Here is a 27,187-nt window from a genome sequence, read left to right as displayed (position 1 = left end):
ACTTCTGGCTTTTTCTGTGTATGTGGTACAGAGGAATGGAACCCAGGGCTTCACGCATGCTAGGTGAGCACGCTACCACTAAGGCCACATTCCCAGCCTTCTAAGTTCTTCTACCTATATTGTCCTGGAAAAAGTGACTTTCTCTGTACTTCATTTTATTCAACTTAATAATTAAGAATGGGTGGGGATGGGAGAGATGAGGAGAATGATGGAAGAATCCAATGATGGAAAGATCCAAGCTGTGCTGTGTGGATGAGCTGCTGCATTGAACTGAAACCCCTTCATACAACCAAACCGGGAGAAAAATGAGGGAGTGGTTGGCACCACTCACAAAGAAATGTACTCATTACCCGATGTATGTAACCCCTCTGTATATCACCTTTACAATAACAATTAAATGAAAAAGCTGAATCTGGATGTGGTGGCTCACACCTGTCATCCTAGCTACTCAGGAGGCTGAGATCTGAGGATCGTGGTTCAAAGCCAGCCCGGGCAGGAAAGTCCATGAGACTCTTCTCTCCAATGAACAAGCCAGAAGTAGAGCTGTGGCTCAAGTGGTAGCACACCAGCCTTGAGTGAAAAAAAAGCTAAAGGACAACACCCAGGCCCTGAGTTCAAGCCCCAGACAGTCTGATGTCAGAGTTCCCCTGCGTGACTCCCTTCCATTCAATGGCTACCATCTCGAGCCCCCTTTCAGCCTTCTAGTACAGGAGAGTGTAGGACACTGGACTCAAGAGTAGCAGTCAGAAGCTTGAGCTCCTCATCTTCTGAGTGACTTGGTTTCCCCCTGAGCAGAGTAGGTTCTCATGGCTACAAATCTTCTCACCGCAGGTACAGTGGGAATGCATCAACCCCAAGTACAAAGCCAAGAAGAAGAATTACAAAAACTCAGGCATGGTGATCCTGAATCAGTGTAAGGTACGTACGCATGCAGCTCGCGCTCCTCCAGGAATGTGAGTGTGAAGGTAGGGAGTTCTAGGAGCCAGCGTTCGAATGAGATGGTCAGAGGGAGAGACTCTGATGAGGAAATGCCCCCCCCCCGCTTTTATTTTTGTCAGTCGTGGAGCTTGAACTCTGGGCCTGGGCGCTGTCCCTCAGCTCTTCAGCTCAAGGCGAGCGCTCTACCACTTGAGCCACAGCGCCACTTCTGGTTTTCTGGTGGTTCATTGGAGATAAGAGTCTCATGGACTCTTTCTGCCTGGGCTGGCTTTGAGCTGGGATGCTCAGATCTCAGCTTCCTTATATATATATATATATTATATATATATATATATATATAATATATATATATATTATATATATATATATATATATAAAATCTGTACATAATGTATAATATATATGTAGTCTCCAGGAGTGGCCTTGGATCTCTGATAACCCAATGTCACCATCCTTTCTCCATCCCCCAAAGTCAGGACAGATCTGAACAAAGAACCCCAAAGGGCAGCCTACATTTTCTAGACCGTCCACAAGATGTCTGTGACAATGTTCAGTGCTTGTTTTTTTTGTTTTTGTTTTTGGCCATCCTGGGGCTTAAACTCAGGGCCTGGGCACTGAGCTTTTGCTCAAGGCTAGCACTCTACCACCTGAGCTACAGTGCTACTTCCGGCTTTTTCTGTGTATGTGGTATACTGAGGAATCGAACCCAGGGCTTCCTGCATGCTAGGTGAGCACTCTACCAGAGCCACCTTCCTAGCCCCTGTGACACTTTCTCAGTGCTTCAAGGATTACACGGAAATCAGGCATGAGAGAAGATGAGAAGGGCTAGAATTTTCTCCCAGAGAGCCTCCTCCTGGCTTCACCGAGAATCCCCTGTGATAATTAAAACCCCTTGAAATCATACACAAGATGGAATCCCTCAGCCAGTTGAGGGCTGTGAGGGACGCCAAATCAAGTCCATCTCACTCTTTATTACCACCCTGACGTTTCTGCTTGCCAGTTTGGTCGTGTAAGTAGCTCAGACGCACAGGAGTGGTAAGGGGAATGGGGGTATTATTAACCCATATTTGTCTGATGCCACCATACAGAACTAACCTGCCATCTAAATTTTACACACACTGGCAGTCCTCAGTTTTTGTTGTTTGTCTGAGACCGGGACTCAAACTCGGTATCTGATGCTTTTGCTCACGGCTGGCGTTCTACCACCTGAGCCATGTCTCCAGTCCCTCAGTCCTCAGATGCTTTATTTTGTCGGTTATGGGGCTTGAACTCAAGAGTCTGGGTACTGTCCCTGAGCTCTTTTGTTGTTGTTGTTTTTCTTTTCCCCTCAAGGCTCTACCACTCTGAGCCACAGCGCCATTTCTGGTTTTCTGGTGGTTATTTTGGAGATAAGAGTCTCACAGATTTCCCTGCCCAGGGCTGGCTTTAAACCATGATTCCCAGATCTCAGAATTCCTGAGTCACTAGAATAACAAGTATGAGCCACTGGTGCCTGTCTCCAAACCTCTTTAAAAAAAAATGTGTTTTTTGTGGTAATTTACAGGTCTTGTAAACTGAAAATGCACTGAATACAGGCATGCTCCCAGACATAGCTCAGCATACACTGTGGGGTATTGTTAGCTTGCCCTCCTCCTTGTGTAGTTTCGTTGGAAGTCTCAGCTGTCTAAGGCTGTCTAGTATTGAGAGCAAATCATACTCCATAGCTCTGGCCTGGAAACTGGGGGAAATTTCCCCCAGACTCATGTCTCCCTGGCAGCCAGCAGGATTACAATTCTCATGGAACAAGGAGAGTAAAGGGGAAAAGTTGATTGGTCTGGCTTGGGTCACATGCCTACCCTCTGGACCAATCAACGGAGACTAGACAGCCCTGCGTGATGATGGGCTGGTGGAGATCACTGTATTACTCAGGCTTGTTTTAAATTTTCTGTATTTCTGATGCCTTGTGGGACCAGGGAGGGACTGCTGACTCTCAGGGTCAGCTGAATTCCCAGAGACAAGCAAAGACAACTTGCCTGCCAAGCAGTATGCAAACACCCCCATCTCAAGTCCTTACCCTCAATCATCTCTCTACTAGGGATGCTTGCTGGTGAAACCAACATTTCCCATGTATTCGATCACCCTATCAGGTAATTAAGAATCTACCCCTAGAGAAGGCCTGCGAAAACATGTATTGGATAGTTTTCCTCCTTCCTGTGGAGGGGGAAAAAAATCACAGTCCAATAAGAGGTTTTTTTCTAGAAGTCTTCACTCCTTCTTCTCCTCACCTGGCTGACCTAGATTATTTCCCGTGTGCCCCTGCCATGTGGTACGCCATGCCATCCAGCCTCCATCAAACCCTCAGTAGCAAAGTGATCTTTACACAGGCAATTAGCACTTAAGAGTCGCCTGTCCATGTCTGCAGGTTTCTTCCGAAGCCTCTCTGGCTTAATTTTAATCCTAGGGGACAGTACACATTCGCCTACAGAAATAAAATCCTGGGTCTATCCAAAACGTTCGTGTGAGCTTTTGCTGAGCCAGGGAGCGGGAGAAATGACCTAGATGATTCGGTAGCTATCTGTGCATCTAGCTGCCCTGATGTCCCTCAAGTTGATCTTGTATCAGGAAGGCATCTCATACCAGTGCACCCGTAGCCCCTGCTTGTCACTCAAGCTCTTACTTCCTTGTTGCTTTCAGGAAGTGTTAAAGGAAACATGTCACTAGGGAGTAAGAGCAGACACTCTTCATAGGGCCAAGCGAGCACAGACCCTCAGGAAAATCTGTTACTAGATGTGTGTACCTAGCAACTGATGATGTCGCACCGACAGAGACCAGCATGGGATTCTGTGAGTTTTATCTCTGAGAAGCTTCCCTGAATGGAATCAGATGGGCTCTGATGGTTTCTCACATGCCAGTGACTCACACCTGTCATCCTAGCTCCTCAGGAGGCTGAGATCTGAGGATCGCCGTTCAAAGCCAGCCCTGGCAGGAAAGTCCGTGAGACTCTAATCTCCAATGAGCCACCAGAAAACCGGAAGTGGTGCTGTGGCTCAAGTGGTGGAGTCCTAGCCTTGAGCAGAAAAGCTCGGTGACAGTGCCCAGGCCAAGTTCAAGCCCTATGACCTACAATAAATACTAATAATATCCCCATGGGGTTGTTCTAAACATTGAATGGGATACAGAATGGCGACTGGCATACAGTAAGTGCTCAGTAACTGCCGAGTTTATGGCAAGATTTTAGCTAGAAATTATCAATAAAAGATTTCTCAGGTGTCTGATATCTTCAAGACACTAATCTAGATTACTTGCTTATTAAGAACATTTCCAGACCTCTGATTTAGACCCGGGGAAGAATACTGAAGCCAAGTATGAGACACTATTGATTTCAAAACAACAGTGACCCTCGAAAATATGGTTTTGGTCTCACCCCGGAGGCAGAAGTTAATTACACCAATGTCTAAACCAAAAGAAAAGGGACTACGGGGGTGGAAATTTGCAGCCCTCACAGGCCCATCTGTATTGACATTGCTTTATTTCTCTCTTTTAATGGAACAGAATCAGCTGACCCAATTTCCCCCAGCAAGCTCTCTCGCTCTCTCCCTTCTTCTCTCTTCCTGATATTTCCTCCTTTCTCCTGCCTATCTCCAAAGTTGAGCTTCCAGTCTGTACGGAAACATCTGAGTGTTCTTAACCCACTTTCCTCTTCTGCACAGATTCACAAGATGCATTCCTTCCTGGATTACATCATGGGTGGCTGTCAGATCCAGTTTACAGTAAGTCCTTCCCATGTCTGTTTGTGCTAATGGAGCAAAGAGTGGATGGTTGGGCTGGGGGCCAGGGGAGGGCAGGAGTGACATCGGAGATTCAAAATGCTACTCCAACCTTGCGTCAGCTCTGTTCAAAAGACCCATCGCTGAAATATTGTCTAGAATCTTGTGTGAAAATGAGTTGAAAGCCAGGTGCCGGTAACTCATGCCTGTCATCCTAGCTGCTCGGGAGGCTGAGATCTGAGAATCACAGTTCAAAGCCAGCCCAGGCAGGAAAAGTCCGTGAGACTCTTCTCTCCAATAAACCACTTAGTGGCTTGGCACTGTGGCTCAAGTGGTAGAGCGCTTGCCTTGAGCTGAAGAGCTGAGGGACAGCGCCCAGGCTCAGGGTTCAAGCCCCACAACTGACACACAAAAAAAAGTCTAATTCTCAGCATCATTTGAGGAAATTCATGCTTCAACCACAGCTGGCCCTCCCTGCAGATTCCTCTGCCTTCAGTAACAGTAGCTGTATACACTGTTGCACAGCTACCATGTATACAGGGTGGCATGTATGCATTGTCACTTCCCATCATCCCATAAGAAGGATGAGTAGGAAGGGAGCCACACTGGTAGATGATGCTGAACGTAGGTTCCACGTCCTGGTTGCATGCGCATGAACCAAGTATGGTGCACCTGTGTCATGCTCATTTCCAAGAGTTCAGCCATCCAGATCATTTATCAAACGTTGAATCCCAAAGATGGGAAAATCAGACTGAAATCAGGTTGAGACATAAGACTGGGTATCTAGTCTCAGTCCAGCTGGGTCTTTCTAAGGTTCTCAACCTTGGAACCATTAGTTTTCGCCCATTTAATACTCAGCATCTCCCTAGGTTTAGGGCTAATTGTAACCTTCAGAAAGAAAACCCAGAGTCGGGGAAGGGGATTGGGGAGGATGTGCTAAAACCCATGGGAAAACAACATGGGTATAAACCAAGAAGTACAATAACTACTTGTTTCTTGTCGTAGAGAAGTATAATCACAAAGCTAAGCCCTTGTTCATTCTCTGCAGTGCTTTGTCACAGGAGGAAAGCATAGCAAATCGGTTGCATTTTGTTGTTGTTATTGTTCAGATTGGGATCCAAGAGAACTGACACAACCAATGTATACCTGGGACCAGAGGTAGGAGATTGTCTCCAAAGATGAATAAAATTGGCAGCCCCACGGGGGAATGAGACAGTGAGATTGAATAGTCAGTTTCTCCCTGCTCTCATCTCAGGACAGGCTACTATCTATGTCCTGCCTAAAGTCAAGAGCAATGCTCATTTTCCCTTGAAAGCTTTCAGAAGTTGGTCATCTTTTTTTTTTCCGTCCTGGGGTTTGAACTTAGGGCCTGGGCACTGTCCCTGAACAACTTTTGTACTCAAGGCGAGCGCTCTACCACTTGAGCCACAGCTTCCCACTTCTGGCTTTTTCTGGTGGTGCATTGGAGGTAGAAGAGTCTTACAGGGACTTTCCTTGCCCAGGCTGGCTTGGAACTGCGATCCTCAGATCTCAGCCTCCTGAGTAGCTAGGATGACAGGCGTGAGACACCTGCACCTGGATATTTAGTCACTTCTTTAAAGCTTCATTTTCTCTAATGATACACCCTGGTTTCATACAGAAGGGAGCAGGCATGTTCTCTCTCCCCCCACCCCACATACACATATTCCAGCTGTCCTCAGGGCTGATTCGTCTTCTTCTTCCAAGTCTCCTGGAAGCGAAGCAAGCAAGCAAATGTCATAAAGGAGAACGACTGGAAAGCGCTTCCCAAGATATAAGGCAGAGGAATGATCTCAGGAAACTATTTATAGGTCCCTCCCCTCCACCTCTCCCCCCTCCACACACACCCCTGCCTCCAACACCAAGGGAAAGCTCTGATCGATTTCCGTTTGTTTTAGATCCTGTAGATTCCTTCTCCTCCTGCTCTAGAACGACTCCTTAAATTCGACCTCCAAGGCCTTGCTTTGCCCTTGGGGAGTTAAAGCTGCCAAGAATAGGCTCCCCATCTCCCCCCCACCTCCAGAAACAGAGGTGTACCCCCCCAGAGGGTTCTTAGCCCGTGTGCCCTGGCCCCCCTCTGCCCACGGCCTGCCTGAAGACCCTGCTCCCTGCCTCGTCCTCCTTTCTCGATCCCCTGACCGACTCCATGTGGTTAAGGCGTCACCAACTCCCGTGTGGCTCTAGTAGCCATGAGATTCACTGGAAGGAGACCCGCCAGGAGGGTCAGGCAGAGAAGAGTTAATGAGGAGAGGGGGCAGAAGGGAGAGCAAATTGCCAGGCCTACCCCCCCCCCCCCACACCTCCCACCCAAGACGGAGACTAGCAGAGAGAGCAGAGAAGAGAGGGCGGGGACGCTGGGTGAGAGGCTTTATATAGGGAGAGGTGGGAGGCGGGACCACAGCAGATGCGGAAGTGACCTCAGAGCCTGGGGAACCTATCGCTGTCTGAAAGAGGCGTGCCCCGGGGGGGGGGGAGGAGGGAGTTGGTTCAGGAAGTGACCTCAGAGCCCGGGGAAACCTATCGCTGTCTGAAGGAGGCGTGGCCAGGGAGGGGGTTGGGTCAGCGGAGGAGGAAGTGATCTCAGAGCCTGGGGAGCCTATTGCTGTCCAAAGGAGGCGTGGCGGAGGTCGAGGGGGGCGGTTCAGGAAGTGACCTCAGAGCAAGGGGAAACCTATCATTGTCTGAAGGGGGCGGGACCGAGGGGCGGTTCGGGAAGTGACCTCAGAGCCCGGGCCCGGTGATTGACAGGCAGGTGATTGACAGGCAGGTGATGGAGGTAAGGCTCCCTTCTCTTCTTGCTGCAGCAGCTCCAGCTAATCCTTTCTTAAACACCTTAATGCAAAGAGTTCATTAATTAAATGACAGCCGGGCACCCATGGTTACTGCCTGTCATCCTAGCTACTCAGGAGGCTGAGATCTGAGGATCAGGGTTCAAAGCCAGCCCGGGCAGGAAAGGCCGTGAGACCCTGATCTCCAATGAACCACTCAGAAAACCAGGATTGGTGTTGTGGCTCAGGTGGTAGAGCACTCACCTTGAGCTGAAGAGCTGAGGGACAGCGCCCAGACCCAGGCTACAACTGACCAAAAGCAAGAAAGAAAAAGCCCAAAAGTGGGGCTATGGCTCCAGTGGTAGAGTGCCAGTCTTTGAGCAAAAAGAGACACGGGAGAACATGAGTTTCAAGCCCAAGGGTTGATAGAAAGAAAGAGAAAGGAGAGAAAGAAAAAGGAAGGAGAGAAAAGGGGGAAAAGAGAGAGAGAGAGAGATGGTTGGGGGGAAAAAGCAAGACAAGGGGAGGCAAGAGGGGCAAAGGAGGATAGCCATCTGAGGATTGGGCAGAGGGTTTAGGCTAGAATCTAGCCATCCGCAAGGGAAAGAGATTCAGGGTGTGAGGAAGGAAGCTCTAGGTCAATGAGGCTCATTCTTTTTTTGGTCACCTGGATAACTTGAGAACCCGATCCTCAATCTGCCTCTTCTACATCCTAGAAAATGCACTCACAGGCAGCTTTGGTGGGGGGGGGGGGGAGGGAAGTCAAGGGCACCCCCAGAGGACACGCTTTATACCTCTGGCAAGTCCTGGAGTCACAAGAACTGCAGACAATCTTGGAAGAGGTGAGAGGAGGAGAACAGGAGCCTGGGTTTGACACCTGGCACCACAGCTGAAAATAAAACCAGCGACTAGAATTTCACACACCCAATGACAGAACCACAGACAGCACCGGAGAGACAGACTTCATAAGGTCTTTGGGAAGAAGACAGTGGAAGAATGAAAGGCTTTTCCTTTGAAAGTTATCATCATCATCATCATTATCATTATTATTATTATTATTATTATTATTATTATTATTATTATTTTACAGCTGTCCTCCCTGCTCCCCTAACCCCTGAACAGATTCTTCGGGGTAACATAGATTTATTTTTTTCAGAGACAAGCCACAAGCCACAGTAATGTCTAACAATAAAATAATGGCAATGCAAATTACAAAACTGCCTGTTAAGTGGACTATGATAAAGCCATTTTATTATTTGTAGGTGTGTGTGTGTGCACGTGTATGCACGCACTTGCTGGCACTGAGGCTTGAGCTCAGGGCCTGGGCACTGTCCCTGAGTTTCTTTTGCTCAAGGCTAGCACTCTACCACTTGAGCCACAGCGCCACATCCTGCTTTTTCTGTTTATGTGGTACTGAGGTATCAAACCCAGGGCTTCATGCATGTAGGTAAGCACTCTACCACTGAGCCACCTTTCCAGCCCTGTCCCTGAGCTTTTTCACTCAGGACTGGTGCTCTACCACTTTGAGCCACTTCACTTCTGGCTTTTTGGTGGTTATTCAGACCTCAGAGTCTCATCAACTTTTCTGCCTGGGCTGGTTTTTGAATGCAGATCCTCTTAGCATCTTGTATAGCTAGGATTGCAGGTATGAGCCACTGGTGCCTGGCTTCAATCTTTATTTTCTATCCTGGGTTAAAATATGAATAGATTCAGAAATGAGCATGTAAGTCATGTCTGCTGAACCTGTGGTTAAAAACAAACAAACAAACAAAAAACAAGAAGCAACCGGTTGGGGGGAACAAATGCCTCCCCACTTCCAGCTTCCACCATGGAATCTTGTGGAAACAGAAGACTTAAGAATTTAGCCTCTCATTCAAGAAATGACCTTAGAGCGAGCCATCCCTCCTTCTAGCCAAGACCCATTGTATACTAACCTATTTTAGAGCTTTCTTGGGATGTGGTATGGGAAAGGTGGATTGTGGGTAATAAGAGAGATCAGAAAAGATGATCCAATTAGGCCTAAGAAGTTGAGCCCCCATCCTTCACTTCCAGCCTGTGCTGAGAATCCAGCTCCAGGAGATTGGGGACTCGGTGACATCCAGGGAGTGTTGAGATTTTTTTTTTTTTTCATTCTTGCTCTGTGAGATTCTTTTTTGGCAAAGTGCTGCCTCAAAAATGAACAGTGGCCTCCTAGGCAGAAGGAAAAAGAAATGGGCCCCTGTCCTCTGGTGGCCCACTGAGAAGATTGGAGCCTGTACCCAAACCACGGGTTCTCCTAAAATGCTTCGGAGCAGATAAATGGGAACGCAGAGGCTCTGCTGAACCTGCTGGCTTTCGGGAATCCGGCCTGGCATTTTCCCCTGTGACTTTGTTGCCTTTATTTCTCAACTTAATCCCGTCTTTCGCTTTGCCTCCCCGTTGCTCCCTAAAATAAATCTAACCTTTCACACTCTGTTCTCTTTCCACGCATGCTAACAATAAAAAGCACAGAGAACCCTTCTCCTCCCCCTCTACCACCCCAGTAAAGGCCACCTCCTGAAGAGGGACATTTTATCTCCAGTTTCATGAGGGAGATTTTAGGAACTGCCACTTGGCCAAAAAAATAAAATCTTCAGACTACCTTGTACGTCAGACTCTTGCTTGCTATCTAGTCAAATGAGAAAATAGAAGTTTAATATTTTTTTAAGTCATTGGACTTAGAGAAAGGGATAGGAAGTAAAGACTACTAGTTTACTTCCTTATCTAAGTTGTTTTGTTTGTTTTTCAGTCATGGGGCTTGAACTCAGGGCCTGGGTGCTGTCCCTGAGCTCTTCAGCTCAAGGAGAGCACTCTACCACTTGAGCCACAGCGCCACTCAAGGAGAGCACTCTACCACTTGAGCCACAGCGCCACTTTCACCACTTTTGGTTTTCTGATGGTTTATTAAAGATAAGAGTCTCACAGCTTTTCCTTCCCAGGCTGGCTTTGAACCACGATCCTCAGATCTCAGCCTCCCAAGTAGCTAGGATGACAGGCATGAGCCACAGGCACCTGGCTAGATGAGTCAACTTTTATTTGGAGGATTATGCACTCCTCCATCCGTATGCCAAACATTAGGGTACCTTCTTTGTGACAGGCAGAAGTTCTTGAGTAAAAGAACCAGAAATGGGATGGTGGCTTAGTGGTAGGGTGCTCCCTAGCATGCCTGAAGCTCTGGGTCGATTCCTCAGTACCACATACACAGAAAAAGCCAGAAGTGGTGCTGTGGCTCAGGTGGTAGATCGCTAGCCTTGAGCAAAAAGAAGCTCAGAGATGGGGCCCAGGCACTGAGTTCAAGCTCCAGGACTGGTAGGGAAAAAAAAAAAACAACAGAAAACAGAAAACCCAAGAACCAGAAAGCAGAATGCCTTCTGTAGAGTTGCTCCTTGCAGAAAAGTTGTTATAACTGCTTCACTGAGTTGCTCTGCAACTGGCCACTCATGAAACGAAGAAGATAGCTTTGTTGTGAAAACAATATCATCAACACAGAATTTGGTTTTCAGGGATTTTTTTTTAACCTGTGCCCTCGTAAATGGAATTTTTCTGTCCAGGGAGCACAGGACTTTCTTCTTTAGTGAGTTGTGAAATTGGAAGACAGATAGTTTATCCTTTACTCTTTTTTTTTTCTAGTCCTGGGCCTGGGCACTGTCCCTAAGCTTCTTTGGCTCAAGGCTAGCACTCTACCACTTGAGCCACAGCACCACTTCTGGCTTTTTCTGTATACGTGGTACTAAGGAATCGAACCCAGGGCTTCATGCATGCTAGGTGAGCATTCTACCACTGAGCCACCTTCCCAGCCCTATATCCTTTACTCTTACTACCTAGAGACAACGTTGAACAGTGGTTGGATTTTCTAACCTCAGTCCCAAGTTCTGTTTAGACAAGGAGAAGGGAGGAGGGCATTGGAGAGCTGTAGAAATCTCCACAACCAAATCAATAACCAATTTGCCAAGATGATCACTAATTTCTTCGCGTACTTTTTCTTGACCTAATATGTAGGTGTTTCTCCTCCCTTCCTCCCCTCCCACCCCCCCTGTAATCTGAAGCCTTGTGTCTCTCCTGGCCAATTGTAATCCTTCGGTGATTGCGTTCATTTCCATTCTACTCATTCTCCTCTTTTTCCTCTTCCAGGTAGCTATAGATTTCACTGCCTCAAATGGGGACCCCAGGAACAGCTGCTCCCTACATTACATCCACCCTTACCAACCCAATGAGTATCTGAAGGCTTTGGTAGCTGTAGGAGAGATTTGTCAAGACTATGACAGGTAAGAGACTTTGTGCTGGCCAGAGCCTTCTTGTCTTCAAAGAGATCATAGTTTGATCCTTGCGAAAAGAGTAAGGTAGATGTGTGTGTGTGTGTGTGTGTGTGTGTGTGTGTGTGTGTGTGTGTGTGTGTGTGTGTGTGTGTGTGTGTGTGTGTGTGTCTAGAAATTGAGAAGCGTAGGAATCAAGTCTAACAAGTCCTTATGTAGAGGCTCAATGAATAACAGAAATGCATCTTTCACCATCTCCAAACCTAGAGGATCGGCATTTGCACCATGCACACTTCGGTCACCACACAAAATCTTGGCTCTGTTCTTTTCTTCTCCCTATTAGTTTGTGAGACCATTGGCTAGCAATTTGTTTCCATTTTAAGAAGTCTTCACACATTACCCTTGCAATTTACTCAGGGATTGTTCCTGAAATACCATCATTCCAGAGGTACCAAATTTAACTCCCAGTTAAATCTTTTGTACTTTGGAGATCTAGAAGCATGGGTTTGTAGCTAATCTGAAATGAACTTGGAGTCATTTTTTTTTTATATACTGGGGCTTGAACTCAGGACCTGGGTGCTGTCTTTTAGGTTTCTCACTGAAGGCTGATGAGGCTCTACCATTCGAGCCACAGCTCCACTTTCTGGCTATTGAAAAGTTAACTGACATAATCTCATGGACTTTTCTGCTCAGGCTGGCTTCAAACTGTGTTCCTCAGACCTCAGCCTCCTGACCAGCTAGAACTTACAGATGTGGGTGGCTGGCACCAAGCTTATTTTTAAATGGCAGAATATTACAAAGTTAAGTCATTTCTTTGGCTATCACATAGCCAAAGCCAGAATTTGAACCCAGATCTAGCTAATCCTGTAAATTAAGTTAAAAAGTTACCTCTAAGTTTAGCAGGAATGTGTGTCAGCCCAGTATACATTTTGATGGCCATGTGGGTATGTGTGTTTGCACAGAGGTGACTTCAAGATTAGATTAGTATAGGGGCTAGGAAGGTGGCTTAGTGGTAGAGCGCTTGCTTGGCATGCATGAAGCCCTGGGTTCGATTCCTCAGCACCACATACACAGAAAAAGCCAGAAGTGGCACTGTGGTTCAAGTGGTAGAGTGCTATCCTTGAGCCAAAGAAGCTCAGGGACAGTGCCTAGGCCCTGAGTTTAAGCCCCAGGACTGGCAAAAAAAAAAAAAAAAGATTAGATTGATATTATTTAGTTCTTTTTTTATATTTTACTTTATTTTCCTTTTTTGTCAGTGGTGGGGCTTGAACTCAGGGCTTGGGTACTGTCCCTTAACTGTTTCAAATCAAGGCTAGTGCTTTACCATTTCTGATTTTCTGGTGATTCATTGGAGATAAGAGTCTCACAGCCTTTCCTGCCCAGGCTGGCTTTTTGAACTGCAATCCTCAGATCTCAGCCTCTTGAGTAGCTAGGATGACAGGTGTGAGCCACCAATACCTGGCATTCTTTTTTCTTTTTCTTTTTTTTTTTTGTGCCAGTTCTGAAGCTTGAACTCAAAATCTGGAGGCTGCCCCTGAGCTTTTTTTTTTCTCAATATTTGTGCTCTGCCACTTGAGCCATATTCATAGCTCTTCTGGCTTTTATTGGTAATTAATTGGAAATAAGAGATTCAAGGACTTTCTTGCGTGAGTTGGCTTTGAACTGCAATTCTCAGACCTTAGTCTCCTGAGGAGCTAGAATTACAGGCCTGAGCCACCAGTGCCTAGGTATTTATTTCTTCTTGATAATAAATATTGACCATTTCCACCTAGGGAATTAGCTGTGGGGAGTGATTTACATAAGTTACATGGAATCACATTTATTCTGCCATTCCATTATTTCTAGGTAGAATTAAAAGCACTCTGGTGTTTAAGATGATTTTTTTCTTTTTTTGTCTTTTTTATTTTAAGCAAGAACCAATGTAAACACAAACATCTATAAGTCTCTGTTGACTCCATGGTATAAAGCTAGTTAGTAATGGGGGGGGGGGTATGTGGGTTCAACTCAGGGACTGGACATGTCCCTTAGCCTTTCCACTCAAGGCTTGAGTGAAACCACCGTTTGCAGAATTTTCCTGGTTAATTGGAAAGAAGAGTCTCATAGACTTTTCTGCCCAGGCTGGCTTTGAAGCAGGATCCTCAGATCTCAGCCTCCTAAGTAGTTAGGATGACACTATCTGAATAGTGAGGTGATTGAAAAGGAATTTTTGAGAATCGGAGAGGGGAAATGAGGGAGAACAAAGAAAAGGGTGACACTGATCAAGAAGCATTATAATCGGGCTGGGAAGGTGGCTCAGTGGTAGAGCGCTTGCCTTGCATGCCTTGCATGCCTGAGGCCCTGGGTTTGATTCCTCAGCACCACATAAGCAAAAAGAAAAAAGCCGGAAGTGGCGCTGTGGCTCAAGTGGTAGAGCGCTAGCCTTGAGCTGAAGAGCTGAGGGATAGCACCCAGGCCCAGAGTTCAGGCCCCACAACCAGACCCCCCCCCAAAAGAAGCATTATAATCATAATCATAATGCTTATAGAATTATAGAATTCTTATAGAATTATAGAATTATAACCCCATTGTACAACTACTTCAGGTAAACTATTTTATTCTGATAGTAAAAAATGGATTTATAGGTACATTGTCTATGTTTCTCTGGGTTTGGCTTACTTTGCTTAAAAAATATTTGTCTTTCCATTTCCTTATGAGTCATACAGCATCATTCTTTCTGATGGATGATTAGAATTCCATTATATATGTATATATAAGTATATATGTATATATATGTGTGTGTATACATATTTATATATATATAAAATCACATTTTCTTGATCCATTCATCCATTGTGGGACATCGGGGCTGATTGCATACTTGGCAATGGTAAATAATGCTGTGATGAACATGGTTGTATGGGTAGCTTTAGTGTAACCTTGTTTGTATTCTATTGGATAAATGCCCAGAAGTAGAATTTCTGGCTCATAGGGTAGCTGTATGTTTAGTTTTTTGTTTTGTTTTGTTGGCAGTTGTCGGGCTTGAACTCTGGGCCTGGGCTCAAGGCAAGTGCTCTATCATTTTGAGCCACAGAACTACTTCCAGTTTTCTGGTGGTTAATTGGAGATAAGAATCTCATGGACTTTTCTGCCTGGGCTGGTTTTGAACCATGATCTCAGCCTCCTGCATAGCTGAGCTACTAGCACACAACTCAGTCCTGAGTTCTTAAGACCATTGACACCTATATGTTTTCTCTATGTGCTTAACTTACTTTCTCTTACTTCCTGAATAAAATCTGTCTGCCAGGTTTTATTTTTGTCGGGGAGAACAGAGGTTAAAGTCTTATTTTGCTTAGGTTTGGATTTTTTTTTTCAGCACGATTTTTTTTAGCGACAAGCTTTGTGGTGGCAAACTTCAGAGAATTTATCCTTCCTGACTCATTAATTATTCCCGATGTAGGTAAAGCATATTCTCTTACCTTGCTACTCTTAAAACTCAGTTACATAACAGTGCAAGGCACTTGCTCAACGAACTTCACACCCCCAAGGGTGACTTAAGATGTATGAAAGGAATATCATTAAGGCTGAGACACTGGCTGAGTGATTGGAAATGCATAGAATTTCACATCCACCCCCTCCTGAACTCACCGAAGAAGAAGAAAAAGAAATCTACAGGGCGGGAAGCCTCCCAAATTCCTTGATTCTGACTTCTAAGTGGAGTTTGAAGACCCAAGACCCTCCTCCTCTACCTAAGGGAAGACTTGCCGATATGGTGGAAATTTACCTCCCAGGTCTCACCATCCTGGTTTGGGTAAGACAGGAATTACTGAAGCAAAGTATTTCACCATTTCCCAAGACCCAGAAGCCTTATATATTTTTTTCTCAGAGCTTTGGATAATCCTCTATAAGCTGTTGTGAGTCTCTTATTTATCAGCAGTAATATTTCCTCCGATACAAGCTAGATGTAATGTGCCACAGAGCCTGGAATGACACAGCAGAGAGAAAGAGTTGCTGGTGATGATATTCTAGAGAATTTAGACTCGGATTTGTGTGTGTGTGTGTGTGTGTGTGTGTGTGTGTGTGTGTGTGTGTGTGTGTGTGTGTGTGTGTGTGTGTGTGTGTGTGTGTGTGTGTGTGTGTGTGTGTGTGTGTGTGTGTGTGTGTGTGTGTGTGTCCCCTAGGTCTTGGACCTCAGGGCCTAGGCTCTGTCCTTTAGCTTTTGTGCTCAAAGCTTAACTCTACCACTCGAGCCATAGCTCTACTTCCAGCTTTTTGTTGATCCTCAGATCTCAGTCTTGTGAGTAACTGTAGACTTGGGTTTTAAAGAAGTCTAGCTTTTCTGTATCTCTAAGCCCAGATGTATCAAGTTGGCCGTGTTTTGGTAAGAGTTTGTCAGCGCCAGCATTGGTGGCTGATGACTTGTTTGTTAGTCCGTAAGGAGATGATAGGTGAGAATCTGTCTTTGCTGTTTTGATTTTTGTCAAAGTCAATAAGACCAGGGCAGTTTTCTTCCCCGGGACAAAAGTCTCCATTCAGAAATGAGCCCTAGGCCAGGTACTGGTGGCTCACGCCTGTCATCCTAGCCACTCAGGAGGCTGAGATCTGAGGATCATGGTTCAAAGCCAGCCTAGACAGGAAAAGCCATGAGACTCTTATCTCCAATAAACCACCAGAAAACCAGAAATGATGCTGTGGCTCAAGTGGTAGAATGCTCACCTTGAGCTGAAGAGCTGAGGGACAGCACCCAGGCCCAGAGTTCAAGCCCCATGACCCACAAAAAAAAAAAAAAAAAAAAGAGCCCTAAATCTGAATTTATTTTCCTCCTTGACCAACGCAAAGATGGGAGAAATATAAAGAATTCTTCCGGGACTGAATCACAGTTGTGTTATTACTCAGAGAAGTAAAATAAAAGTCAATCGGGTAAGAAAGGTATGCCTTTATCCAGGATCGATATTCGAGGGCTCCATACCTCCCTGCGAGCACAAAGTTTGCTTAAAAAGAGTCTTCTTTGTTGCTGGTTAAGGTAGTGGGAGGCATGGGGCGGGGGAGGTGAGTCTGCTTACTGGAGTTGCTAGTAGGAAATAACGTTTAATACCCGATATAAACATGATCTTCTTTCAGAGGAAACAGAAAGGTAGGGACAGGATAAGATAAGGATGAAGGAAAATTTCAAGGCCGGTCCATGGTCCGGCATCCACACTTGCGGGTACAGTTCAAGGAAGGAATGACGTGCTAATGTGACTATACTGAACTCTGAACTCAGAAGATGAACATGGGCGTTCTTGATCCGCGCCCCATTTTCACACCCTTAAGAGGCACCCCTCAGCAGTTGGCATTTGCCACCTGTGCTAACCAGGTGATGCTGGTTGATGATCTTCTTCCTCCTTAGATGAAAAAAAAAAAAAATCAAACACATTTTTTTTTTCTTAATGTTTAATTTCAGTGACAAAATGTTCCCGGCCTTCGGCTTTGGTGCCAGGATACCCCCAGAGTACACGGTAAGTGGGTAGAAGTGGCCTCATTGACTCTGCTGGTGTGGGGAGGGCCGAGAACTGGGGGCTCCTTCCCAATGGGTCCACAGGATGCAGAGAGAATGAGAAATGACCTTCGCCACCACTGAGATTGGCTCCGTGCAGTCTATATTTGATGAGACTCAGTTTCCTGGTGTTTTATGTGGGTTATTATCTAAAGGTTCAGTGGAAGGCTTCTTTTTTTTTTTTTGATGCCAGTCCTGGGACTTGAACTCAGAGCCTGAGCACTGTCCCTGAGCTTTTTTTTTTTTCCCCCTCAAGGCTCCCATTCTACCACTAGACACACAGCGCCACTTTTGGCTTTGTGTGTGTATACGTGGTTAATTATGCATGAGTCTCATGGACTTGAATGAAAAAGCTCAGGGACAGCACCGAGGCCCCAAGTTCAAGCCCCATGACCAACCCCCACCCCACTCCCCCCAAAAAACCAAGCCTACCAAACACCTGGAGAATTCATCTCCTTTAGACAGACAGGGCCTCACCAATACCTCTCACCTCCAATATCCGCTCATCAATATCCTTATTACTGGCTGTGTCTGAATCAGGAGGAGGGGCCAATCTTTGCTGTCAAATCAAAGACCTTCTATTCCTTTGGTGTCCTTTTTTTTTTCTTTTTTTTTGCCAGTCCTGGGGTTTGAACTCAGTGCCTGAGCTCTGTCCCTGAGCCTCTCTGTGCTCTACCACTTGAGTCACAGCACCACTTCTGGCTTTTTCTGTGTATGTGGGACTGAGGAATCGAACCCAGGGCTTCATGCATGCTAGGCGAGCACTCTACCACTGAGCCACCTTCCCAGCCCTGGTTACTTCTTAAAGAGCCAATCCCTCCCTGGGTGGCCACTGGATAAGCCGTGGGTGGAAACATATCTCTCTTTGGCCTGTCCTCCTTCTCATTAGCTTTATATTCCATGTTCAGTGTAGCTACAGAGGTCTAGAAGCCTTCATTAGAGGTAAAGCACCACAAGAGTATAGAAATGGTGCCCGGTCAGCTATATCCAGGCCATGCAGTATACATGACATGCTGGTTTAATAGAGAAGTTGGGGGATGTTTTGTAAAATGTCCTGTTTCTGACTGATCTACAAAGCACTGAAAAGTCTGGCAACCCACTCGGCATAAAATGTAACCTGGGCCAGGCGCCAGCGACTCACGCCCGCCCCGTCATCCTAGCTACTCAAGAAGCTGAGATCTGAGGATCGGGTTTCAAAGCCAGCCCGGGCAAGGAAGTCTGTGAGTCTCTTTATCTCCAATGAACCACCACGAACTAGGAAGTAGAGCTGTGGCTCAAAGGGGTAGAGCACTAGCCTTGAGTTGAGAAAGTTCAGGGAGAGCATCCAGGCCCTGAGTTCAAGCCCCATGACTGACCGGGAAAAAAAAAGTAGAATGGGGTCAATTTTACCTGGATATATGTCAAAATCTTCCTAGCCTAGAGTTCTGTTTATTGCATCAGAATAATCCTTAAATGTCAACAGCTTAGCTGGAGTTTTGGTGAGGATCATCATATGAATGGAACAAGCTACTTGGATGATTGAGTTACCTTTTTTTTGCTGGTCCTGGGGCTTGAACTCAGGGCCTGAGCACCATCCCTGAGCCTCAAAGATAGCGCTCTACCACCTGAGCCACAGTGCCACTTCAGTTTTGTTTTGTTTTTATTTTATTCTGAGTAGTTAAATAGAGGTAAGAGTCTCACAGACTTTCCTCCCTGGGCTGGCTTCAAACCGCCATCCTCAGATCTCAGTTTGCTGAGTAGCTAGGATGACAGGCGTGAGCCACCATCGCTCGGCTTGAATGTCATTTTGTTTCAATCATTGGACCCAGTAGGAGCTCATCCTGATCTAACCCCCAGCCAGTGGCCAGTTCTAACTAGAAGTTATTCCATAGTTATATACATATATTTTTTTTCCTGAACATTTTTTTTCTTATTTCCCCCTTCTGCAAGCATTTATCTGATTCAAGGGGGAATTTAAAAAAAAAAAATGATTTCTGTCACTTTAACTACCCAGGAAGCTTAGAATTCACCCTCTTATCACAGATGGATATTGTGTAAGGACTTAAAAAAAAAATAGGTCCTGCTGCTTAACAACTGAACGGACGGAACAGCATCTGTTTGCAAACCCTAATTACCCTCCCTCCCCCTCCCCTGCCTCCCGTCTCCTTATGGGATTCAAGTTGTAATCCTCCTTTCTTCCTTTTATTTATTTATTTTTTTTAATGTGAATTGGTTTCTAGGTCTCTCATGACTTTGCAATCAACTTTAATGAAGATAACCCCGAATGTGCAGGTAAAGCCAAGCCTAAGCCCTGGGCATCCCCAAACTTTCCCCATTTCTTCTCAGCCTATCTCCATTTCTCTGTCCCCATTCATAGCAGCGCTGCAGGTTTTCTGCTACTACCCCCCAAAGGGCAGCAGAGACCGCCCCCCAATAACAGAGTTAAAAGATGAGAGCAGGGAAAAGACAAAAGAGTTAGCCGCCTGTCATCCCAGCTACTCAGGAAACTGAGATCTGAGGATCTCAGTTCAAAGCCCGCCTGGACGAGAAAGTCCATGAGACTCTTATCTCCAATGAACCACCATAAAACCAGAGGTGGTGCTATATAGTTCAAGTGGTAGAGCTGCTAGCCTTAAGCACAAAGAGGCTCAGGGACAGTGCCCAGGCCCAGAGTTCAAGCCCCACAACTGACAACAACAAAAAGTCTCACAGACTTTCCAGGCTGGCTTCAAACTGGGATCCTCAGATCTCAGCCTCCTGAGTAGGTAGAATGACAGGTGAGAGCCACCGGTGTCTGCCTGAGAACAAAGATTTTAAACCAGTGCTGTCAAGGCGTTGTGCAAGGAAGAGTCTACATAAACACTCTTTCTTCTTTCTAGCCTTGAAATTCCCCAAGACGATGCCACAAAATAACGATGCCGAAGTCGTGCAGATCACGATGGCCAAACCATTTCGTGCTAGAATGACTTCTCTTGTCTTCTAAATGGCACAGAGAGTCAAGTGTCCTTGTGGCTATGAAAATCATAAGACATTTTTAGAGTGGACCTGTCCATATTTCTCTCTTTCTTCCTGATCTGGTTTTCTGGTGGTTCATTGAAGATAAGAGTCTCACTGTCATTCCTGCCCCGGCTGGCTTTGAACCACGATCCTCAGATCTCAGCCTCCTGAGTAGCTAGGATGACAGGCGTGAACCAATAACACCCAGCTTCCCCTGGTTTATTATGGCTCCAAAGCCCCTCCTTCCTCCCCAGCCCACCCAATTCTTAAAAGAGTGGTTAAACCAGGCACTGGTAATGAATGCTGTCTTCCCAGCTACTCGGGAAGCTGAGGTCTGGGGATGATTGTTTGAAGCCAGCCCCCCTCCCCCCCACACACAGAAGGGATTGGCCCCCACACAGAATGTAACACTCACCCCAGAGCTTATCATTTACACACTTGTAGAAGCGGGCCGTCTGGCTCTTTTTTTTTTTTTTTTCTGGAAAAAGATGACCAAACTTGATTGTCTTCAGCAAAAACTTGAGAAACCCCTCTACCCACCACACACCCCCCCAAAAAAACAGATAAGGATCTTCTAGTGATGCATGGTAGCCCTGGAGATGAATTTTCCAGGGTGTCTCCTGTGAATCTCCATGGCCAGAATCAGGAGCAAGGCTGCAGTTTCAGGATAGAATGGGAGGAGCTACTGTTGGGGGTGGGGGGTGAGGCAGGTACAGGTGTGATTTGCATACATTTGAATATCACTGGAGCAATTTGCATAAAAAGTCATCCTGTACAGTACCCTACCTGTGGGAAGAGGGTGTCAGCAGGATGGGCGCCGGTCAATGCACATCACATCTGGAGAAGCTGTTACATACAAGCAGGGTCTGCCTCGACTGGGGTTGACCAAGTGCTCAACCTTGCTCGAGCTCTCTGGGGGGAATGTAAACTTGAGTACATCAGCTGGGCTCCGGTGGCTCACGCCTGTCATCCTAGCTACTCAGAAGGCTGAGATCTGAGGATCCCGGTTCAAAGCCAGGCCAGGCAGGAAAGTCCGTGAGACTCTTATCTCCTATGAACCACCAGAAAACCAGAAGTGGCGCAGTGGCTCAAGTGGTAGAGCACTTGCCTTGAGCTAAAGAGCTGAGGGACAGCGCCCAGACCCAGAGTTCAGGACCTACGACCGACAACAAAAAATAAAATAAAAAAATACAAAGAAAGAGAAAGAGAAAAAAAATACACATACATACATACAAAGACCAGCCCTAAGTCTCAAAAACAGACAAACAAAACCCAGAGCATATTACCAGGACGTTGTTGAGAACTCTTTAGAGAAAACGAATGGTTTCTGTTTGTGTGTGTTGGATCATAAAGGTATTGAAGGGACTGTGGGTCTAGTCGGTCTCTGTCATTTCCACCTCAGGGATTCAGGGCGTTGTGGAAGCGTATCAGAGCTGCCTGCCGAAGCTTCAGCTATACGGCCCCACCAACATCGCCCCCATCATTCAGAAGGTGGCCAAGTCAGCCTCGGAGGAGACCAACACCAAAGAGGCCTCGGTAAGGACAGGATTGACTGGAGGGGGCGGGCCACTGGGCAGGTGGGCGTTTCCCTTTCCCTCACCTGGATCTCAGCCCAATCCACCCACCCCAGTCCGATGGCAAATGCATGCCAGTGTTGCTACCCACATGCATTTGGACAAGTGGTTTCACCCAGCTCTATCTTCAGTTTTCTCATATTCTTCCCTCCCCCCTGCCCCCACCAAAAAAAAAAAATGAGGATGGTCAGATCCACTTCTGCTGGGATGTGAGCCAGGCACCGGTGGTTCACATCTGTCATCCTAGCTACTCAGGAGGCTGAGATCTGAGGATCGCAGTTCAAAGCCAGCCTAGGCAGGAAAGTCCATGAGACTCTCATCTCCGATAAAACCACCAGAAAACCAGAAGTGGCACTGTGGCTCAACTGGTAGAGCGCTTGCCTTGAGCTGAAGAGCTGAGGGACAGCGCTCAGGTCCAGAGTTCAAGCCCCCCAACCAACAGAAGAAAAAAAAAAAGATTCCACATAGCAAATGGTGGCCACATTGCTTTATTACAGGAAACACCAGATAGTGGAAGCTACCCTATTCAGGGAAGTACGTCACACCCCAGGGACAAAAAACAAAATTCAAAAGTTAGCCTGCATTCCAATACACCCCAAAGTTCACATGGAAGTAACATACCACAGAAATAGAACTACTTCCTGGCAATAAAATACAGCAATACAAAAACATCACACAAGATATCTGTTCCTTCCTTTCTTCCTTCCTTCCTTTCTCCTGGGACTTGAACTCTGGGCCTGGGCGCTGTCCCTCAGCTCTTTTTTTTTTTTTGGTCCGGTAGTGGGGCCTGAACTCTGGGCCTGGGCACTGTCCCTCAGCTCTTCAGCTCAAGGCTAGCACTCTATCACTTGAGCCACAGTGCCACTTCCGGCTTTTTTCTTTTTGCTTATGTGGGGCTAAGGAATCGAACCCAGGGCCTCGAGCATGCAAGGCAAGCGCTCTACCACTGAGCTACCTTCCCAGCCCCTGTCCCTCAGTTCTTCAGCTCAAGGCGAGCACTCTACCACTTGAGCCACAGCGCCACTTCTGGTTTTCTGGTGGCTCACTGGAGATAAGTGTCTCAGGGACTTTCCTGCCCAGGCTGGCTTTGAACCATGAATCTCAGATCTCAGTCTCCTGAGTAGCTAGGATGACAGGTGTGAGCCCTGGGTGCCTGGCTTCATGCTTTATTTGTATGAAGAAAAAAAAAAAAAACTAAGACTACAAGACAGAGAAAAACAGGAATCTTGCCCTAATATTTCCAGTGCAACCAGTCAGGCACTTTTGGCTCACGTCGATAATCCTAGCTACTCAGGAGACTGAGACAGGAGGATGCTATTTTACAGTCAGCCCAGATAGATACATCTGTGAGACTCTTATCTCTGATCAACCAGCAAACAAGCTAGAAGTGAAGGTGTGGCTCAAGTGGTAGAACACCAGGCTTGAGTCAAAAAACTAAGCAAGTACAAGGTTCTGAGTTCAAACTCCAGTACTAGCACATGTATGCACGCACATACACACACACAACTATATTACTATAACTTTTCTATGTATTATTTGCAGTGACATTGCTATGATCTTATTTTTTTTTTAGCGTTATAGCTTTCTTTTTCATATTGGGCAGAATGTCACCGATGCCTGAAATTGTCTATATCGTTTGATCCTGAGTGCCAAGATGCCACATTTACACTCACTAAATAATACTCGAGTCCCTCATCTTCTCATGCTGTTCATACATGCATATAAAATCATTTGAGGGCTGGGAAGGTGGCTCAGTGGTAGAGTGCTTGCCTTGCATGCATGAGGCCCTGGGTTCGATTCCTCAGTGCCACCTACACAGAAAAAGCCAGAAGTGGCGCTGTGGCTCAAGTGATAGAGTGCTAGCCTTGAGCAAAAATAAGCTAGCTCAGGGACAGTGCTAAGTTCAAGCCCCAGGCAGTATACACACACACACACACACACACACACACACACATATATATATATATATATATATATATATATATATATATATATATATATATGAAGTCATTTGATCAAATTCACTCCATCTTTATTAATCGCTCTTTATCCCTTACTGAATTTTTTTAACAGGTTTTAATGGGTTTCATTATGCTTTTTTTCGCACACAGATATAATGTGCTGTGCCTAGATAATATTTTAATTTCAGTAGTAGCTGCAATGTTTTTTAAGTTAAAAGGACCAGGAAGTCCGTGTTAATAATATGCTCTACTTAAAACCCAGTGTAGCCAGCCTATTTTCAGTTTAGCATCTACTCCATGTAAAATGTACTCAGGAGATATTTTATGTCCTTTTTATTTTTAATTGAAACTTTAAAATCTGTGTGTTGTATATTAAAAGCACTTCAATTTGGGTGATGCGCTATTATAAGTACCTGATTTCAGTTCAGGCATTATAAGTTTGATTGTTGAAACTGTATTTGGTTAGCTCTAAGTATACTTAAGAGATGTACCATAAGTAGACTGAATATCTGGGTTTGGTTTTGGGGGGGGCGCGGGAGGTGGGGGGGTGTTTTTTTGTTTTTTGGTTTTTGTTTTTTTTTGCCAGTCCTGGGGCTTGAACTCAGGGCCTGGGCACTGTCCCTGAGCTTCTTTTGCTCAAGGCTATCATTCTACCACTTGAGCCACAGCTCTACTGCTAGATTTTTCTGTGTATGTGGTACTGAGAAATTGAACCCAGGGCTTCATGCATGCTAGTCAAGCACTCTACCACTAAGCCACCTTCCCAGCCCCTGTGTTTATTTTTTTTTTAAATAAAATTCATTGAAATTCATTAGAATCAACAATAACAACCCCAGATAGTTGGGAGAAATGGAGTTCAAGGCCATCCTCAGGCAAAAATACCAGACCCTATCCAAAATACAAGGAAAGAAGGAAGAAAGGAAGGAAGGAAGGAAGGAAGGAAAGGAAGGAGCGTCAGTGGTTCACACCTGTCATCCTAGCTCCTCAGGAGGCTGAGATCTGAGGATCTGGGTTCAAAGCCAGCCCAGGCAGGAAAGTTCCCATGAGACTTTCCTCCAATGAAACCACTTAAAAACCGGAAGTGGCGCTGTGGCTCAAGTGGTAGAGCGCTCGCCTTGAGCACAAAGAGGCTCAGGGACAGCGCCCAGGGCCTGAGTTCAAGCCCCAGGACTGACCACAAAGAAAAAGGAAAAGAACAGGGGGCCATGACTCGAGTGGTAAGAGCCCCTGCCCAGCAAGCACAAGGCCTGAGTCCACCCCCGACTCTTGCCATTTCTCCCTGTGCTTTGGCGATAGCACAGGACCAAGCTGTGCCCACCCAGCCCCCACCCCCACCCCCTTTCCTCCCTTCCCTGAGCCTTCCGGGGATGCCAGCACACCCATGGAGCCTACCACCCTAACTGCCATCACCTCATCTTTGTCTCCCCCTCAACACACACTGATCCCGGCCTGCAGCAATACTTCATCCTGCTGATCCTGACGGACGGCGTGATCACAGACATGGCCGACACGCGGGAGGCCATCGTCCACGCCTCCCACCTGCCCATGTCGGTCATCATCGTGGGCGTGGGCAACGCCGACTTCAGTGACATGCAGATGTTGGACGGCGACGATGGCATCCTCAGGTCGCCCAAAGGGGAGCCCGTGCTGCGGGACATTGTGCAGTTTGTACCCTTCAGGAACTTCAAACACGTACGTGTGCGCGAGGTGCCCCTCAGGGAGGAGAGCCCAGGCTCTCCAGTGTGTGGCAAGCCCTGCCTTCTGTTTAGGGTTTGTGTGTTGGTTGGTTGGTTTGTATCCGTCCTGAGGCTTGAACTCAGGGCCTGGGCGCTGTCCCTGAACTTTTGTGTTCAAGGCGAGCGCTCTACCACTTGAGCCACAGCACCACGCCCAGCTTTTTTTTTGGGGGGGGGGACGAAAGGGGGAGGAATAGGTAATCTCATAGACTTTCCCTTCCTGGGCTGGCTTTGAACCTCAGTCCTCAGATCTCAGTCTCCTGAGTCTCTAGGATGACAGGCTTGAGCCACTAGTGCCTGGCTTGTGACCTGGGGCTGGAACTCAGGGCCTGGGCGCTGTCCCTTAGCTCTTCAGCTCAAGGCAGGCTCTCTGCCACTTGAGCCACAGCGCACTTCCAGTTTTCTGGTGGTGTATTGGAGATAAGAGTCTCACAGTCTTTCTTGCCCGGGCTGGCTTTGAACCGTGATCCTCAGATCTCAGCCTCCTGAGGAGCTAGGACGACAGGCGTGAGCCACTGGTGCCTGGTGACAAAGTATGTTTTTGAGATGATAAAACATCAGCCTGGGATTAGTCGTTCATGCCTATAAATCCCTTGTTCCTTGAGAGTCTCAGAATGGTAGGATCGCGATTTCAAAGCCAGCCTAGACAGGAAAATCCACAAGACTTCATCTCAACAGAAAGAGGCTGGGTGTGCTAGTGCCTGTCATTCATCACAGCAACGATGGGAAACCAAAAAAATAGGCAGATCAAAACACAATATGGCAGGAAAAGGGACCCTATCTTCCCAAAATTAACCAATGTCAAAAGAGCTAAAGGCTTAGGGTAAAGTACCCACCTAGCAGGTATATGAGTTCAAATCCCAGTACTGAAAAACAAAAAACAAAAACGGTAAAACCAAAATGCTCCATTAGTATATAGTAAACAAAAATCAAAGATTTGGCCGGGCACTGGTGGCTCACGCCTCACGCCTGTCATCCTAGCTACTCAGGAGGCTGAGATCTGAGGATCACGGTTCAAAGCCAGCCCGGGCAGGAAAGTCTGTGAGATTCTTATCTCCAGTAAACCACTCAGAAAACTGAAAGTGGCGCTGTGGCTTAAGCAGTAGAGCGCTCACCTTGAGCTGAAGAGCTGAGGGACAGCTCCCAGGCCCAGAGTTCAAGCCTCACGACCGACAACAACAACAAAAAAGATTTGTTTACTCTCATAAGCAAGATGAAGAAAGCTGGTTTAAAGGAATATATATATATATATATATATATATATATATTAAGTATTTTTATATGATCAGTGATGGAAAAAAGCAAGAATAAATTAGACTGATTTAATGAAAAACAGCAGTAGCTTGGATTACAGGCGTGAGCCACCAGCACCTGGCTCAACTGGGTAGAGAATGAATAGATGAACGTATTTCTGCATGGGACTAGCTACTCAGAACAGGGTCTGAGTAGGTTCTTCACAGGTTCCTTTAACCAAGAATCAGAGCTTAGTGGTAGAATGCTTGCCTAGCATGCATGAAGCCCTGGGTTCCATTCCTCAGTACCACAGACACAGAAAAAGCCCGAAGTGGTGCTGTGGCTCAAGTGGTAGAATGCTAGCCTTGAGCAAAAGAAGCTCAGGGATAGTACCGAGGCCCTGAGTTCAAGCCCCAGGACTGGCAAAGAAAGAGGGTGGAAGGAAGGAAGGAA

General features: G+C 46.4%; 1 protein-coding gene across 1 annotated transcript in view; it reads left to right on the top strand.

Moving 5' to 3' along the window:
- Positions 1–27,187, top strand: part of Cpne4 (copine 4) — a 71,890-nt gene that overhangs the window by 43,082 nt on the left and 1,621 nt on the right. The window contains exons 7-13 of the mRNA XM_070005416.1: positions 832–918; positions 4,629–4,688; positions 11,621–11,754; positions 17,162–17,216; positions 19,474–19,525; positions 21,633–21,766; positions 25,221–25,457. Of these exons, the coding sequence (XP_069861517.1) occupies positions 832–918; positions 4,629–4,688; positions 11,621–11,754; positions 17,162–17,216; positions 19,474–19,525; positions 21,633–21,766; positions 25,221–25,457 (759 nt within the window). The remainder of the gene's footprint in view (positions 1–831; positions 919–4,628; positions 4,689–11,620; positions 11,755–17,161; positions 17,217–19,473; positions 19,526–21,632; positions 21,767–25,220; positions 25,458–27,187) is intronic.

The sequence above is a fragment of the Dipodomys merriami genome, unplaced genomic scaffold (genome assembly GCF_024711535.1).
Source record: "Dipodomys merriami isolate MVZ:Mamm:240054 unplaced genomic scaffold, mDipMer1.0.p SCAF_68, whole genome shotgun sequence".
Classification (NCBI taxonomy): domain Eukaryota; kingdom Metazoa; phylum Chordata; class Mammalia; order Rodentia; family Heteromyidae; genus Dipodomys; species Dipodomys merriami.
Note: the sequence above shows the minus strand (reverse complement) of the source record. Positions and strands in the feature narration are given on the sequence as shown.